The 19,129-nt window shown below is 45.7% G+C and overlaps 1 protein-coding gene across 11 annotated transcripts in view; it reads right to left on the reverse strand.

Annotated features, from left to right (window-relative positions):
* Positions 1-19,129, reverse strand: part of DLG2 (discs large MAGUK scaffold protein 2) — a 1,057,900-nt gene that overhangs the window by 19,901 nt on the left and 1,018,870 nt on the right. For 6 of the 11 annotated variants that reach the window (XM_087721037.1, XM_087721036.1, XM_087721033.1 and 3 more), the window contains one exon: positions 9,814-9,859. In XM_087721037.1, the coding sequence (XP_087577163.1) occupies positions 9,814-9,859 (46 nt within the window). Of the gene's footprint in view, positions 1-9,813; positions 9,860-12,798; positions 12,899-19,129 lie in introns of all 11 variants that reach the window. The other 5 variants (XM_087721030.1, XM_087721029.1, XM_087721034.1 and 2 more) reach the window with 1 other exon arrangement.

Raw genomic sequence — 19,129 nt, forward strand, 5'->3', positions numbered from 1 at the left:
CCTAACCCTTAACCTAACCCTAACCCTAACCCTAACCCTTACCTTTATGTGAATCGGCTTGCTTTAATTTAATTTTAATTTAATTTATTTTTAATTTTATTTGTTGCGCTGCTGATGACGTCACGTACGCGCTTTGATCGGGCGCGCTTTAGTGGACCGCGGTTTTGACGGGTCACGATATTTCATGGTGAATCACAGACTGGGTTCTATTAAATCAGTAGGAATCAGGGGTGGGATTCAGCCGGTTCGGACGAACTGGATGCTAATTTTATATCTGGTTCCCCGAAACAGTAGGTGCAAGGACTAGCTGGCCCCTCCCCTCCCCGGAGTCTCCACGCAGCCCGATTTGGATGGCAGGTAAGTACAGGGCCCGGGCAGAGGCAAAAAACAGATCTCCCAGAAGTTCTGGAAGTCCAGAAACGGGCTCGTTTCCTGCCTCTGGAGCCTGGGGGAGGCCGTTTTCACCCTCCTGGAGGCTCGAGGAAAACCCCCAGAGCATGGGGAGGGTGAAAACATTCCCCCCTGGTGATGCAGGAGGCTGAGCAGGCCGCACCCATCCGGCAACGGGCAGAGAACGAGTTGCTAAAATTTTTGAACCCCGCCCCTGGTAGGGATAGCAATAGCAATAGCAGTTAGACTTATATACCGCTTCATAGGGCTTTCAGCCCTCTCTAAGCGGTTTACAGAGTCAGCATATCGCCCCCCACAGTCTGGGTCCTCATTTCACCCACCCCGGAAGGATGGAAGGCTGAGTCAACCTTGAGCCGGTGAGATTTGAACAGCCAAACTGCAGATAACAGTCAGCTGAAGTGGCCTGCAGTACAGCACTCTAACCACTGTGCCACCTCGGCTTATACTAGATTGCGTTTTCCAGGGTGACTGTTAGCAATCAAGAGGCAAAAATGTTCTATTTTACAGACTCATGGAAATTACATATGGAAATTATTCTCACATTTCCATTCCGTCAGCTTTAAATTCCCAGGTAGGTGGCCAGATGAAAACCTGGCATGTGGAAACAGGCTTAGCCCTGGCGATCTCCCACTGAGGTTTAAATTGGAAAGTACAAGGGGTTTTTCTTGTTCTCACAATCGTTCATTTAGTCCTGTAGGCTTCGCAGGTAGTCCTGCATTTACGACCACAATCGCGCTCAAAATTGCGGCTAAGCGCCAATTTCCCCCCTTTCTTGCAAGTTTGTGTTGCTGTTTAAGCAGGTAATTCTTGATCTGCTATCCCAATCGAGCCCAACATTCACCCTTTGCTGAAACATTTGTTAAGTGAGTTTTGCCCCGTTTTATGACCTTTCCCGCCACCGTTGTTAAGTGAATCCCTGCCGTTGTTTAGCTAGTAACAAGGTTGTTAAGTGATTCTGGCTTCCCCATTCACTTCCCTCAACAGAAGGTTGCAAAAGGGGATCATCACGTGACCCCGGGACACAGCAACCGTCATAAATACGAGTCAGGTGCCAAGGGCCCGAATTTTGACCACGGGCCCGTGGGGATGCTCAACAGTGAAAAATGGTCATAAGCACTTTTTTTTCAGTGCCATTGTAACATCCAATGGCCACTAAATGAATCACTGTAAGCCGAGGACTACTTGACATTGTTCTACCTATTTCAGTGATGGCTCACCTTTTTCTAAGGGGATGGCTTAGAATGCACGCCCATCTGCGCAGGCGCGAACGCCCCCTCACTGCGTATGCGTGAGAGACCCCCCCACCTGTGCATACGCAAGTGATTCCCACCACCACACATGTGCGAGCAACCCCCCCGCGCAGCTGGGAGGGGAATTTTCACCTTCCACAGGCTCCGGAGGCTTTCCTGAAGTCTGGGGAGGGTGAAAATGGCCTCCCCCAGCCCCCCCTAGGCTTCAGGAAAGCTTGGGAGCCTGGAGCCTGGGAAGGGTGAAAAACAGGCCTAATGGGCTAACCGGAAGTTTAGGAATGAACTTCCAGTTGGGCCTTTGGGCCTGTTTTTTCGCCCTCTCTAGCAATAGCAATAGCAGTTAGACTTATATACCGCTTCATAAGGCTTTCAGCCCTCTCTAAGTGGTTTACAGAGTCAGCACATTGCCCCCATAGTCTGGGTCCTCATTTCACCCACCTTGGAAGGATGGAAAGCTGAGTCAACCTTGAGCCGGTGAGATTAGAACCGTTGAACTGCAGATAACAGTCAGCTGAAGTGGCCTGCAGCACTGCATCCTAACCACTGTGCCACCTCGGCTCTTATGGCACCCTAGCCTAGAGCCGAGGTGGCGCAGTGGTTAAATGCAGCACTGCAGGCTATTTCAGCTGACTGTAGTTCTGCAGTTCGGCTGTTCAAATCTCACCGGCTCAGGGTTGACTCAGCCTTCCATCCTTCCGAGGTGGGTAAAATGAGGACCCGGATTGTTGTTGGGGGCAATATGCTGACTCTGTAAACCGCTTAGAGAGGGCTGAAAGCCCTATGAAGCGGTATATAAGTCTAACTGCTATTGCTATTGCTATTACCCTAACCACTGCGCCACCTCGGCTCCCAATGGTTTTCCCATTGGCCCGTTTTTCGCCCTCCCCAGGCTTCAGGAAAGCCTCCGGAGCCTAAAGAGGGTGAGAAACAGACCCGAAGGCCCAACCGGAAGTTCGGGAACACCCTTTCTAGGCTCCGGAGGTTTTCCTGAAGTTTAAGTTTTATTTTATTTATATGCCGCCCTATTCCCTAAAAGGGACTCAGGGCGGCGAACAACTTAAACGGGAAGGGGAAACATACAAGTACAAAATAGACATTTAAAATGACCAACAACCACACCTGTCGAGAGGGGAAGGGAGTTCATCAACCCCAGGCCTGCCGACATAGCCAGGTTTTAACGGCTTTTCGGAAAGCAGGGAGAGAGGTGAGGGTCCGAATCTCCGCGGGGAGTTCGTTTCAAAGGGCCGGAGCTGCAACAGAGAAGGCCCTCCCCCGGGTCGTAGCCAGATGGCATTGGCTGGTGGATGGAACCCGGAGGAGGCCGATCCTGTGCGATCTAATGGGTCTTTGGGAGGTAATTGGCAGCAGGCGGTCTCTCAAGTACCCAGGTCCTGAAGCTTGGGGAGGGTGAAAATGGCTTCCCCTGGCCCTCCAGAAGGCTGAAAATCAGCTCTACTTGGGTTGGTTTGCATCTATTCTTGGACAGGAAACTATCATGGCTTAGGGTGTGTGCCAATGCTTACAGCTGAAATACTATTCCTTGCGAAAAGGGAAAGCTCGAAGCACCAAAGCTGCTGGACATTTGTCAAATCTTTAATGGGAAGGAACTCTAGGGGGAAAGGATGATTAAAGCAGCCTAGTGATGACTGAACAGGCTTATTGCCAAAAACACGAAATGTTTTCTGGTAGAAGAAATAGAGTAGAATAGCAGACACGGGTCGTGGTTGACTGACTGGTGGGAAATGGCTGATTGGTTGACTGGCTGAACAGCCAAAAAAGCCAAGGCAAACCTCCTTCTCCTCATGTTCTTTTAATGACCCCATAATCCCTTGCAGGGAGGAGACTGGGCAACTGAATGGAGCTGAGTATTTACTGGCTGGATGCCCTTCCTGTTGCCAATGCAGAGTTTTGCTCAGCAGATATACCATATTTTTCGGAGTATAAGACGCATCTTCCCCCCCCCCAAAAGAGGGTGAAAATCTGGGTGCATTTTATAAACTGAATACAGCATTTTTGGCCTACTGATACACCGCCCCCTTTGCAAAAATGGACATGCAGAGGGTTTGGGAGGCTTCCCCCCCCCCAGCTCCCAGGAGCACTCTATAAGCCTCCCAAACCCACTGTATGCCCTTTTTGTTTGCAAAAATGACCCATTTTTGTGTAAAACTGGCTGTTTTTGCTCTTTTTTGGCCCCCCAGCCCCCAGGAGCACTCTAAGAGTCTTCCAAAGCTCTGCATGCCCCTCTTTCTTTCTTTCTTTCTTTCTTTCTTTCTTTCTTTTTTCTTTTTTCTTTTTGCAAAAAAATGAGGTGTGCAGAGGGTTTGGGAGGCCTGCAGAGTGCAAAAACTTTTTTTTTTAAAAAAAATTACCTCTTCAAAATCATGGTGCGTCTTATACTCAGGTGCGTCTTATAGTCCGAAAAATACAGTATTCTCATCGTGCCCAGAGAGAGAGAGAGAGAGAAAAAAACTCTGCATCTACCTAGGCTTGAACTCACAGCCTCCGGATTGTGAGGCGAGAGCTCCACCTCTAGGCCACCGCACCACTCAAAACAAAAAACAAAACAACAAAATAACAGCAACCAAAGCAATACTAGGTTGCCTTAAGGGAGGGACAAAATGAAGGTCACACGAACTTTTAGTACCACTTTGTAAAGCCCTAATGAGACCACACTTAGAATGCTGCATCCAGTTTTGATCACCCCACTACGAAAAAGAGGTTGAGATCTTGGGAAAGAGTTCAAAGAAGAGTCCGAAAGGGCCTAGAAGCCATAACATATGAAGAACGATTGCAGGAATTGGGTATGTCCAGTCTATGAAAAGAAGGGTGACAGGATAGGAATATTCCAATACTTGAAGGGCTGGCACAAGGAAGAGGGAGTCAAACTATTCTCCAAAGCACCTGACGACAGGACAAGAAGCAATGGGTGGAAACCAATCAAGGAGAGAAGCAACTTAGAACTAAGGAGAATCAACCAGTAGAACAAATTGTCTTTGGAAGTTGTGGGTGCCTCATCTCTGGGGGCTTTTAAGAAGAGTCCAGAGATTCATTTGTTAGTAATAGTAGAGGTCTCCTGTGTGAGCAAGGAGGTTGGACTAGAAGACCTCCGAGGTCCCTTCCAACCCTTTCACTGTTACTGTAACATCCAGGGGGACTCTTATATTGCAGATTTATTTGAGTTTAAGGGAAATTCACTAATATAGAGGGATACAGAAGCCTAAAGAAAAGACGGTTAAGGAGACTCACAAGGTAGCAGACCGTGAAGGGATAGTACCAATTTTGTCAAGTGTGGCGAGATCCACACTTGGAATGCTGCATCCAGTTTTGGCCACCATGACACAAAAAAGATGCTGAGACCCTAGAAAGAGTGCAGAGAAGAGCAACAGAGACGATGAAGGGCCTAGACTAGAGGCTAAGCTGTATAATGAATGATTGAGGGACCTAAGCATGTCTAGTCCATGGGTCAACAACCTGCAGCTCTGGAGCCGCATGTGGCTCGTTCATCCCTCTGCTGTCCCTGTCGCCAGTCGGCTCCACAAGTGATAGGGCTTTCGGTTAGGACAGGTAGAGGAAAAAGGGCGCTAGGAGGAGACTCTATGGTGGGACTTCCGGTCAGGAGAGGAAAAAGGATGCCGCGCTAGGAGGAGACTCTATAGTGGAGGAACCAGACTTCTATCAGCAGAGGAAAAAGGATGCCGCGCTAAGAGGAGACTCTATGATGAGGGAACCGGACTTCCGGTCGGTTCCAGCATTGAACAGGGGGCTTCTGGTTAGGACCTCTGTGGCTCTTTGAGTGTTTAAGGTTGACAACCCCCAGTCTAGTCTAACAAAGAGGAGGACTAGGGGGTGATGTGATAGCACTCTTCCAGTACTTGTGGGGCTACCACAAAGAAGAGGGGGTCAACCTATTCTCCAAAGCACTCGAGGGCAGGAGAAGAAGTAATGGGTGGAAGATCACTCAAGAGAGATACAACCTAGAACTATGCAGAAATTTCCTGACAGTGAGACGAATTAATCCATGGAGTAGCTTGCCTCTTGTTGTTGTAGGTGCTCCATCACTAGAGGTTTTCAAGAAAAGTTTGGGACAACCATTTGTCTGAGATATTATAAGGCTTGAGCAGGGTAGGGGGTTTGGATTAGATCATCTCCGAGACCACTTCCAACCTTATTATTCCATGTTCTACGTTCGGTTCCACCACAAAACCATGGTAGACTAAAGCGCGCTTGACGAAAGCGCGTACGTGACATCATCACAGCGCGACGAAAACAGCACGCTGTGAGCGGTAAACTTAAAATTAAAGGGTAAATCTAAACCTAACCCCCCCAAACCTAACCCTAAACCTAACCCTAAGCCTAACCCTTAACCTAACCCTATACCTAACCCTTAACCTAACGCTAACCCTTAACCTAACCCTAAACCTAACCCTAACGCTTAACGTAACCCTAAACCTAACCCTAACCCTTAACCTAACTCTAAACCTAACCCTTACCTTTATGTGAATCGGCTTGCTTTAAAAGCGCTTTTTAAAGCACCCTTTTTTCCCCGCGGTCGTATTTGTCGCGCTGCTGATGACGTCAGGTACACGCTTTAATCGGGCGCGCTTTAGTGGACCGCGGTTTTGATGGGTCACGCTACGTTCTACTTGAAGGACCGTCATCATGGAGAAAAGTTGGGAATTTATTCTCTATCGTGCTTGATGGTAGGAGAAAACCCACGAGGGGGAATGCCGACAGAGATTCAAACTGAAAACAAGGAGGAACTTCTTGATGGTGAGATCCATGAAGTAGTGAAGCAGTCTGCCCCCTGGAGTCATGAACGCTCCATCGTTGGAGGCGCTGAGCACAATTTGTGTGGAATGTTTTGAAGATCTCTGCTCTGCACAGAACTAGAAGACTTCTAAGGTCTCTTCCATACTCTATGAAATAGACCAGGGGTGTTAAACTCAAGGCCCGTGGGCCGGATTTGGCCCGTGGCAGATCTGGCCCGCAGGGTCGCCCTGGAAACAGCAAAGAACCAGCCCGCAGTGCCTCTGCCAGTGAAAATGGAGCTTGGGAAGGCCACTTGTGGCCCTCCTGAGCTTCATTTTTGCTGGCAGAGGGTTGCAGGAGGCTGTCGCAACCGAAACAGAGTTTGGGAGCCCATTTTTGCTGTCAGAATGCTTGGGACACCACAGGGCCCTCCAACACACGTGACGTCGAGCTGGCCATGCCTACCCTGGCCACACTCACCCCGGCCCCCCAAGGTCAAACACAACCCTGATGTGGCCCTCAATAAAATTGAGTTTGACACCCCTGAAACAGACCAAAATATGGATTCTCTTAAATGTATATCTGCAATTTTTTCCATTGGTGCTTTCTCCACATATCGCTGAACTAGCATGAAAGTGTATTCAAGTTAATGCTTGTTTTGGAGGTTCTCTTGAACCCCCCCCCCCCGTGTCTGCAGAAGATAATCTATACTGCCCTGTAGAACCAGAGGTAGGTTCTAGAGCAGGGGTCTCCAACCTTGGCAATTTTAAGACTGTGGAAGTCAACTCCCAGAGAAAACCAGTTATGACCCCTGCATAGTCCCATGGGAGTCTGACAGCAACTAATAGAATACATGCCCTTGCCACAGGGAACAGGAAGCTCAAGTTCAAAGCCCAAGAGACAGTATAAATACAGTACCTCTCACTCTCCACTCCATGTGTTCAGCTGCACTAGGACCTCAAAGCCACGTGGTCCTCTCCATCAATAAACCATCTTTCCAATCAGCCTCCATGTTTCTGGGAATTCTGGGAGTTGGAAGTCCACAAGTTTTAAAGTTGCCAAGGTTGGAGACCCTTGCTCTAGAGGGCATTGTTTCTTCAGAATTTTGAGCAGATGTTGAATGAAACTGTCATGCTGGACGCGATACCTTTCAGCTGTGTAAAGGTTGCGGCTCTTATCCTGCACCTCCAGCGATGCTGTGATGGATGGGAATGACACCCGTTGTGTTCTAGGACATTTGCAAGGGAGCCGCTTTGAGAAGCTTCCTTTAAATACGATCCGCGTTTATCCCTGGTTGCCCTTTGCAACAACGTGAAATTGCTACTGACAAGAGAGCTTGTTTGCCTGAACTCGTTTGGAACTATGGCACAGTTTGAAAAATCAGTACTCTAGAAGCCAAGATTTCTTGCCAAGAATTAATAATGTATTTCTGAACTGATTTATCTAAAGATTTTTTTTTAAAGAACTGTAACTGTGGTACGGTGGTGGGTTTCAAAAATTTTTCGAAACTACTCTGTGGGAGTGGCCTCCTTTGTGGGAGTGGCTTGTCGGCCATGTGACCTGGTGGGAGTGGCTTGCTGGCCATGTGTTTTCTCTCTCTCTCTCTCTCTCTCTCTCTCTCTCTCTCTGTGTGTGTGTGTCTCTCTCTCTCTTTCCTTCCTTTTGTCTCTCTGTCCCTTTTTCCTTTTTTTCTTTCATCTCTCTCTCACTTTTTCTTTCTTTTTTCCTTCCTTCCTTCCTTCCTTCCTTCCTTCCTTCCTTCCTTCCTTCCTTCCTTCCTTCCTTCCTTCCTTCCTTCCTTCTTCCTCTTTCTCTCTCTGTGTGAGTCTGCCTATCTGCTTGTGTGTGTGTGTGTGTGTGTGTGTATGTATCAGTGGTGGGTTTCCAAAATTTTTGGAACCTCTTCTGTAGGTGTAGCCTGCTTTCTGGTGGAACCTCTTCTAACCGGTTCAGTAGATTTGACGAACCGGTTCTACCAAACTGGTGTGAATTGGTAGGAACCCACTTCTGCTGTGGTATTTAGAAAGTTATCACCCACCCCTCTCCTAGAAGAATAAAATATTTTAGGAAATATTAAAAAGGCACAATATTTACTTTACATCCTACCATCCATCTTGGATAACTCATCTTTTGGGTAGTTTCTTCATCATCAACCTTATACTCTAGTATCAGATACGTCATCTTTTGGGCAGCTTCTTCAATATCAACCTTACGCCCTACTGTCCATCTTGGATAACTCATCTTTTGGGTAGTTTCTTCATCATCAACCTTACACTCTAATATCAGAATACGTCATCTTTTGGGCAGCTTCTTCAATATCAACCTTACGCCCTACTGTCCGTCTTGGATAAATCATCTTGGGGGCAGCTTCTTCAACATCAACCTTACACCCTACTGTCCGTCTTGGACAAATCATCTTGGGGGCAGCTTCTTCAACATCAAACTTAGTCCCAACTGTCCATTTTGGATAAGTCATCTTTTGGGCAGCTTCATCATGAACCTTATTCCCTACTGTCTATCTTGCATAAGTCATATTTTGTGCAGCTACTTCATCATGAACCTTGCTCTCTACTGTCTATTTTGGATGTCATATTTTACGCAGCTTCTTCATCATGAACCTTATTCCCTACTGTCCATCTTTGATATAAGTCATCTTTTGGGCAGCTTCTTCATCATGAACTTTACTCTCTACTGTCCATCTTAGATATAAATCATCCTTTGGGAAGCTTCTTCAACATCAACCTTATTCACCATTGTCGATGTTGGATAAGTCATCTTGTGAGCAGCTTCTTCAATATCAACCTTATACCCTACTGTCCATCTTGAATCAATCATCTTTGGGGCAGCTTCTTCAACATCAAATTAATCCCTACTGTCCATCTTATATAAATAATCTTTTGGGCAGTTTCTTCATCATCAACCTTACTCCCTATTGTCCATCTTGGATAAGTCACCTTTTGGGTAGCTTCTTCTTCATCATCATGATCAATTTTTGACTGGGGATCTGTTTTTCAACTTTTCAAGAATTCTAAGCGTGTTCTAAAAAAAAGCACCTTCTTTTTAAAGAAATCCATGGTCACAAAAGGTTCAATATGCATTATACTGGAAACAATGTTGTTATCATCAAAGATCAACATACCCATTGCATAGACTGTATGCTATTAATGTTGTCATGCAGAACATAAAATACGATGAAAAACCCTCTTTTGTCCCCCCAAGTGCATTCACAGCTGGGGACCAAAAGTAAAATCTAATCTTGTGCATGCTTAGAAGGAGGGGGAGAAGGTTCTTTAGGGAGGGGTGAGGGAAGCCAAACTTTAAAAGTAAGGGGGGAAAAAAAGAAATGAAATGAAAAAGTTATTTCCAAAGAAAGGGTTATAAGTGACCATTCCTGGGAACTTACTCAGAGTCTTTGTCCCATAGCCGTCGTCCCCTAATCCGGGGAAATCCTGCACGGCAGTCCCCGGAGAGAGCAATGAAAGGAAAAAACACCCGCAGAAAAGGAAGGAACAGTCAGTGCAGTTGAAATGGATACTACCATGACAGACCATGCAGATAATCCAATCTGGATTCCCGCGTTTTGAGCAAAATAAAAGCTTAATCTCCCGATTTAAAGACTTTCATGGAAGCTGAAGAGATGTGGTTAAAGTGAGAGAGAGCAGAAGACTCTCTTTAGGGAAAAAAAATGCAGGCAGTCCTTGACTTACAACCATTTGTTTAGTGACTGAAGTTACAACGGCACTGAAAAAAGGGCAGGAGCTGGAGCTAGGAACGAGAACTCACCCCACCACACAGCGCTTGGGTCTTGAACCCGGGCGAGCTGTCATCTTTCTACGTCTTTAATTGCGGAGCCATCACACTCCCTAAATGCCCCTAAAAGGCCCAATCTTCATCATCCTTTTTTAACGACCCCATAATCCCTTGCGAGGTGGAGTCTGGGCAACTGAATGGAGCTAGCAGAGTGTTTTAATGGCCGGATGCCTTTCGTGTTGCCAACACGGAGTTTTGTTCAGCAGATATATTCTCACTGTGTCCAGAGAGAGAAAAATCTGCCTCTACTTAGGACTGAACTCACGGCCTTCTGATTGTGAGGCGAGAGCGCCACCTCTAGGCCACTGCACCACTCACCCTAAATGTGCAATAATAGGTATTAAATCCAGTGGAGACTCATTATCTCTCTTTCTCTCCCTCCCTCTCTCTCTCCCTCTCTCTCTCCCTCTCTCTTTCTCTGTGTCTCTCCCTCTCTCCCTCCCTCCCACTCTCTCTGTTTCTCTTTATCTGTCTCTCTCTCTTTCTCTCTATGTCTGTCTCTCTGTCTCTGTTTCTCTCTCTCTGTCTGTCTGTCTCTCTCTCTCTCTCTCCCTCCCTCCCTCCCCCTCTCTCTTTCTCTCTCTCTTATACTGTATGGCTTAGAAATAGCTCGCATCTCGATTTTCCACTTTGGCTGCATTCTGTGAAGCGACAAAGTGGGAAAATCAGATATCTGATTTTCACAGATAAGACACTCTCCCCCTTCCTTTTCTCCCCCTAAATAGCTGGGAACTAGTCCAAACCATCTCATTATCAAGAGCCTTCCAGTTCAATGGACAGAAGTGTCAAGCTAATGAATCGAAGCTATAAATGTTTGAGTGGGAACTCGTGGGCACAATTCACTAAAGAGTACAGGTAGTCCTCAATATATGACCAGAATTGAGACCAGAATTTCCGCTGCTGAGCACAAGATGGTTGTTAAGTGAATCATACCCAATTTTACAGCCTTTTTTTTTTGCCATGGCCGTGAAGCTAATAGTTAAAAGACTCGGGTAGTTGTTAAGTGAACCTGGCTTCCGCCATGGGAGATGGCTGGGAACATTGCCAATGGCCATCATGTAACCCCGGGACACTGCAACAGTTAAAAATACATTCTGCTATCCCCAGGTTTTGATCATGTGATCATGGGGATGCTTCAATAGTCATAAGTGTGAGCATAGGTCATAACTCATCTTTTCCAGCATTTTTTTCCCTTTTAACGACCCTGTAATCCCTACATTTGGGGTGGAGTTGGGGCAATTGAAGCTGAGCGTTTACTAGCCGGATGCCCTCCCTGATGCCTACACAGTGTTCACAGCAGATATCTTCTCTCTGCTCCCAAGAGAGAGAAATATCTGCTACTACCTAGGATCGAACTCACCAGCCTCCTGACTGTGAGGCGAGAGCGCCACCTCTAGGCCACTAGGCAGCTCACCTTTTTCTGTACCAATAGAGGAGAATATTTGTAGCTCAGGGTTGATATGAGGGGTCCTTGGTGCCTCTCTGAGTTTGGTTGCCTTTTTGCAGACGTTTCATGAACCAGACTAGGTAACATCATCAGTTCTAGGGAAAACAACCAAAGTCAGAGAATACTGTTGTGGCCTGCCAGCAGATATGGCAGTAGATTCGCACGGTGAGGAAGTTGGAGAGGAACATGGGCTAGTCCTGGAGTCTTGGGAAGGCTCTGCATTGGAGACAGAGATAGGGCCAGGGCCGCCCGACAGTTATCATCTGCCTTCGGAGTCGGACATCAGTGAGGCAGAAGAACAGCTGGAGCCTGTTCCCGATATGCGCATGCACAGAGCTTCCAGGAGAAGGGAACAGCTGAGGAACAAGGATCAACTTTGGAGCAAAGCCACGGGTGAATGGCCCCTCCCATAGGGAATAAAGAGGAGCGAAAGGGGAGTGGAGTTTGCAGGGGACCATTAGTTCAATTCATTAGGGTGAAGATCTGTTCCTGACTTCTTGCCAAGTAATTGCTGCTACAGCGTGGCGTTTGGAAGATATCGGCTTGGCAGCTCTCCAAGCCTGATAAAGGTCTGTAGTTGTGAACTCTCATGAAAGACGGTTGGCCAGGACTTTGCTGGAGGGGAATTCACTTTAAATAAAAGCGATTTTATCGGGACGAGGAGTCGGCTTTGTGCTTTTGGGAAGCCTCGGTCAGAACAAATACCAAGGACCTATTTCAGTGCCGTTGCGTCTTTGAATGGCCGCTAAATAGACAGTGGTAAGTCGAGGACTACCTACATAACTAGCTAGGATGGAGACAGTTACGAAACGCCAGTCCCCAAAACGGTTTTTTTTAAGAAAGATGTGGCTTTCTCCTTAACCCAAATTTGAGATGGACCAAGTGAAGGAACGGAGGCCAATGTTTGGACCATTTCAACGGAGGCCGATGTTTGGACCATTTCAAGCAGGAGTGACAGATACTTTTGCTTCCCACCCCGGAGGGAATCCAGACTGTTTATATACATTGATCATAGTAGTAAGGCCTCACCTGTCCTGAACCTGACTTAAGGCTTGCCTAGGTGTATGAGGTGCCGTGCATGTTCACCCAGGTATTTCGCTGTGACGTTTGTCTCTCAAACATTTTACTTACGTTCCGGGTCACTGGAGTCCTGCTCACAGATCTCCTTGCTCTTGTAGAATGGGAACTTTCGTGAAAAGATGAGGTTCTTTTTACGCTTGTCATTGAATGACTGTGAAGGAAAAGAGGCATGGCCGAAAAAAAAAACAAAAAAACAAGGACGTCTAATTGTTGTCACACTCATGCTGACAGAACAACTAGGCTGGTAAAAGTGGGGAAACAACCGTGGTGACCGTGTCCAATTTCTTTTCGAGTAGAATAGAATAACAGAGTTGGAAAGGACCTTGGAGGTCTAGTCCAACTCCCTGCTTAGGCAGGAAAGCCTACACCACTTCAGACAATCCAACATCTTCTTAAAAACTTCCAGTGTTGGAGCATTCACAACTTCTGGAGGCAACGTTGTTCCACTGATTAATTGTTCTAATTGTCAGGAAATTTGTCCTTAGGAAATCGCCCACCAGTGATTTCCACTACTGGTTTGGATGAACCAGTCCAAACCGACTGAATACCACCTCTGATTGAGGTATAAGGTAAAGGTAAAGGTTCCCCAGCACATATGTCAGTGGTGGGATTCAGCCGGTTCGCACCTATTTGGGAGAACCGGTTGTTAACTTTCTAAGCAGTTTGGAGAACCGGTTGCTGGAAGAAATCTCCTTTTGTTTTTTCCCCCACTTTAAAAGGTTAATCCTGTAAGGAAGGCAGGAAGTAAACATTCTGGTGTTGTTTCTAGCCTCATCTTTATTGCCCTGCTTACAGAAACTGCCTCTCCGGTTGACCCTGATTACATTGTAACAGCTAAGGCAAAGCGCCCGTTCACCGGAGTGATGTTAAGTTGGCCACACGGTCACATGACCACTGAGCCACGCCTACGCAGCTGGCTATTAGGGCAGAGAACCGATTGTTAAATTATTTGAATCCTACCACTGACATGCACACTAGCTGTTTCCGGCTCTAAGGCTGGTGCTCATCTCCATTTCTAAGCCAAAGAGCCAGCACTGACCGAAGACGTCTTCATGGTCATGTGGCTGGCATGACTCAATGCCGAAGGTGCTGTTACCTTCCCATCAAAGTGGTCCCTATTTTTCTACTTGTATTTTTAACGGGCTTTCGAATGGCTAAGTTGGCAGAAGCTGGGACAAGTAACAGGGTCTCACTCCGTTACGTGGCGCTAGGGATTCGAACCGCTGAACTGCCGACCTTCTGATCGACAAGCTCAGCGTCTTAGCCACTGAGCCACCTGCGTCCCTTTATTGGGGGACCCAATATATTGAGGTACATTGAGGTTTATTTCCAGGTTGCCTAAAATATATATAAAAATTAAACCGATGCAACTTGAGCTCAGAATGGTTTTGCAGAAGCATCGATCCATGTGTGTTATTGGGCATATTAATGCAACTTACAAGGATGCATTTTAAAATCCCCGAAGAAGTTGTGTCTCAACCAGAAGATGAGGAGATGGGTTGTCCTTCAAATATGGTCAAATTCGTATCATCCAGGACCATTAGCTATGAATTCTTATTCAGCTACATCTGAAAGCTGCAGCCTTTTCCTTTTTTTTACTGCTGTATTTTATTGTTGGATATGGTATATATAGTCATAATCTATATTTGTGTGCTTTGATGTTGGCATAATTTTTTACTTAAAAAATGCAATGAGCTACCTTGAATCTTACAAGGAGCTAGCACACAAATAATAGAAACCTATACATATTCATCATCACACATCCATCTGCTTTCCTCTCTTTGTTCCTCTCTATTAATTTTTTTTCATCGTTTCACAGTCCTAATAGATTTACAGGCTGTTTAAAAACCTGAAAGCATCCATTCCTGCTTCCAAAACGTGCGTGCATGTGCGTATTTTGGTCACCAAAGTTTCATGCCACTTTTACGCTCCAAGGATATTTAAAATTTAGTAACAAAAGCAAAAACAAAAGGAGAAAAATTATAGACATAAAAACCTACAGTAGTGGTCAAAATTGTGGAAACCTTTGGGGAAAAGTGTATTTTTGAGGTTTCATGGCTAACAACACCACTTTGCTTTGCAGTAGTACCATAAAATTATATGTCAATGGAAAGATGATTTAATCGTGAGTGGAATGCAACAAAGTTTGTTCAATTATCTGTATTCTATGAAAAGTTATACCCAAATAGAGCCAGCAATAAAACCCAGTTAATAGAAGAAAGCATTCAATCTTGGTTTCACATTATAATGGCTGCAGAACTAAAAGATTTGGTTCACTCTATGGGAAGACTTTGTAAAGTCGTAATTCATGCTAAAGGTTACCCAACTAAGTATTAACTAACATGCTGATAATTTTTGTATATCTCGTTTTTTCTACGTGTTTCACTTTTCTTCTTTATAACTGCTATTCCAATAGAAAATCCTTCATAAAAGTTATTGCATTACATTCTTGATTAAATTATCTTTCCATTGATATATAATTTTATTGTACTACTCCCCCCAAAAGTGGAGTTATTACCCATCAAACCTCAAAAAATACTGTACACTTTTCAAAAAAAAAAAGGGGGGGGGAGTTTTCCACAATTTTGGCCACTATTGTACGGACGCCCCCATTATGACTGTAAACACTTGAATTCAACACAATGTAACCATCATGCCAAAAAAAGTACACAATCATGCCAACCACAATTCATGCAAATGAAAAAATAAAGGCAGATGTCGAAAATTATAGGCATAAAAGGTTTCCAAATGTAACCTGATTGATGGGTGGTAATATTGACAGAATGGCCTATCGAATCTAGAGAAATTAGAACATGCATCTATGTCTCTCTCTCTCTCTCTCTCTAATTGTGATATCTTTTCCCAGAATTAAACAATGTCATCCGATAACAGAACTCTCATTAGGACAATGATGCTTAAACCACAACTCATTGATTCCAAACTTTCAAAGAAAGCAGATCTAAGATTGGCAGGTTAAATATCTTTTCTTTCTACTCACTCGAAAGCTTTGTGATTGCTGTACAAGCAGATTGTCAATATCGAAGCAATAACATTTGCTAAGTGAGTTTTGCCCCGTTTTACGAGCTTCCTTGCCATAGTTGTTCAGTGAATCACTGGAGTTGTTAAGTTAGTAACAATGGTCGTTAAGTGAAACCGGCTTCCCTGTCCACTTTGCTTGTCAGGCGGTCTCAAAAGGAGACACTAACGGGAGTCATGAATATGAGTCAGTTGCCAAGGTCCAAAGTTTGATTCCCATGATCGTGGAGACGCCACAATGGTCGTAAGCGTGAAAAAATGGTCATAAGTTACTTTTTTCCCCCAAAGTTGCAACTTGGACAGTCACGAAATGAACTGTTGTAAGTTGAGGGGTACCTGTATCTTATGACAGCACATCCAGTGTCTGATTATCTAAAAGGTGAGATAATGGTGAACTCTTTGCCCACTTTTGGAGAAAAAAAAATAGGTATATCTTCTAGAATGTTTAGATCATGGAAATGTCTGTATGTAAAGGTTTCTGATATGATCTGGAATATGTGAACGTATTCAGAAGGTACCTAGTCATAGCAGTAGCACTTAGACTTATATACTGCTTTTTAGTGCTTTACAGCCCCTCTCTAAGGGGTTTACAGAGTCAGCCTCTTGCCCCCAACAATCTGGGTCCTCATTTTACCCACCTCGGAAGAATGGAAGGCTGAGTCAACCTTGAGCCAGAGAGAATCAAACAGCTAGCAGTGGGCAGAATTAGCCTGCAATACTGCATTCTAACAGGAAGGAAGAAGGAAGGAAGGGAAGGAGGGAGGGAGGGAGGGAGGAAGGAAGGAAGGAAGGAAGGACACTTAGACTTACTATATATATCACTTCACAGTGCTTTCACAGCCCTCTCTAAGCGGTTTACAGAGTCATCTTCTTGCCCCCAACAATTTGGGTCCCCATTTTACCCACCTCGGAAGGAGGGAAGGCTGAGTCAACCTTGAGCCTGCTGAGATTCGAACTGCCAAATTGCAGGCAGCCGGCAGTCAGCAGAGGTAGCCTGCAGTACTGCGCTCTAACCACTGCGGCACCGTGGCTTAATTATCAGAAAAAAAATTAAGAATGATCTACACACCATAGGTAGGCTGTAGCTTAAGGATACAGGAGTTCAACGCATCGGGATTGCACCAGGTTAAGAAAGATGGGTGTGCTTGATGTCTTCTCCGTGGGGTTGCTCTTATCAAATTCCAAAAGCTGCATCTGGCACAGAACATGGTGGTAAACCTCTGACTATGTTTGGGCTGTGGGAAGCACTTCTGAGGTGTCCTTCACAGCAGGGGTTGTTACTGCCAGTTCGCTCATGGCCGCGATGTGTGCAGGCATGCTTGATGTTCACTGCATGTGTGCTTGATGCGCACTGCACGCACTTCATATGCACTGCACGCGCGCATCCACCGTCAATAAAAATTGCTCTGAGATGGCACCTGACACCAACAAGGTTAGCTAAAATCTTAACGAATACCTCCCCAAAATGTTGGAAATGCGAATCAATACACGGAACATATTACCATTTATGGTGGACCTGTGAGGAGGCTAAAATTTTTTGGAAAAGGATCAAAAATTGGCTGGAGGCAATAACAGGGGTTAAAATAGAATGGAAGTTTTTTTTAATTAGGAATAATGTCTGCGAAATACAAAAAAGAAATCCAGCATTTAATATTACATATAATTACGGCGGCAAAGATTGCCTTTGAATGAAGAATGAATGTTGTGTACTATTTTGCTCTTATGTATTGTTTTATGTTTATTGTTTATACCCCCCCTCCCTATTTTATGTAAGCTGCCCTGAGTCCCCGCGGGGAAAAGGGCGGCCTATAAATATTAATAAAATATTTAAAAAAATATAAATTTGCCCAGAAATGGAAAAACAAATTAATTCCAAGCGAGGATGAAATAATAAGAAAGATTATGGATTATGCCGAAATGGACAAACTAACTAAAGAAATCCAGGGAATATACAGGCCTCTCTAAGCGGTTTACAAAGTCAGAATATTGCCCCCCAAAATCTGGGTCCTCACTTTACCAACCTCAGAATGATGGAAGTCTGAGTCAAAGTTGAGCTCCGTCAGGATCGAACTACGGGCAGAATTAGCCTGCAATACTGCATTCTAACCACTGCACCATCAGGCTCCTATAAAGCAGCCCTTTTAGTGCTTCATTTTCTCAGTAGCTCTCCCTGCAGGAAAATCTCTTAGCTTTGGGGAATAAGTCAATCTCCTTCTCTCACAGCTGTCTGGGTTTCATTTTGATTTGTTCTTGGGCAACTGCGGCTCAATTGTCATTCATCTGACAATTGCAAACATGGACAGGTCACGGCCCCCATTTGGGGAGGGAGGTTAAAAGCTTTACACGAACTGCTCCCCATGCAAAAGGAAGAAAAAAGCACAGAATTTCTTGACCTCACTTATTTGGACCAGGAATGCTCAAAAACGGCGAGTCACAGTTTTGCACCCCTCCCTCTTGCAGAAAATAAATCATAGCAATAGCAGTTAGACTTATATACTGCTTCAAAGGGCTTTCAGCCCTCTCTAAGCGGTTTACAGAGTCAGCAAATTGCCCCCACAGTCTGGGTCCTCATTTTACCCACCTCGGAAGGATGGAAGGCTGAGTCAACCTTGAGCCGGTGAGATTTGAACCGCCAAACTGCAGATAACAGTCAGCTGAAGTGGCCTGCAGTACTGCACTCTACCCACTGCGCCACCTCGGCTCTTAAATCATTAGAGATTTATTATCCCCCGCCCCCTGCACAGGAACAAGTATCTCCCACATGTGCCCCCCCATGCATGCGCGACAAAGACCTAAAAATCAGTTGGGTAGTGGGCGGTGCGCGCACAGCACAGTGGAGCTGAGCTGCAGGGGCAGCTCGCGTGCCCGCAGAGAGGGCCCTGTGTGCCACCTGTTGCCCGTGTGCAATAGGTTCGCCATCACTGTTTTGGGACAAGGAAGGGGGTACACTTGATCTGGGTCAAAAGGAAGAAGAAGGCAAGAAGGGGTTGGAAGGGATAGAGCCGTGATGGCAAACCAGTGGTACGCAGAGCTCTCTCTGCGGGCACACCAGCCATTGCACCAGCCCAGCTCCATTGTACATGTGGGCACGCTCCTCCCGCCGGCCAGATAGTCTTTGGGTCTCTGCCACACATGCAGGGGGGGGGAAGGGCGAATGCATGGTGGGGCACACACCGGGCCCTTACTACCCTCTTGGCCTTCCGCAAAGCCACCAAGTCCTGGCTGCTCCAGCAGCCCGGGGGGCTTGTGAAACATCCAGCCCCATGGAAATTGTGAATGTTGCGTCTTTTTTTAAAGTGTTGTCTTGTCTATTTATCCCCTTTCCCTTGTCTGTTGTGAGCCGCCC

The sequence above is a fragment of the Thamnophis sirtalis genome, unplaced genomic scaffold (genome assembly GCF_051295495.1).
Source record: "Thamnophis sirtalis isolate CommonGarterSnake01/CBP01778 unplaced genomic scaffold, rThaSir2_p1.2 scaffold_8, whole genome shotgun sequence".
In the NCBI taxonomy this organism is placed as follows: domain Eukaryota; kingdom Metazoa; phylum Chordata; class Lepidosauria; order Squamata; family Natricidae; genus Thamnophis; species Thamnophis sirtalis.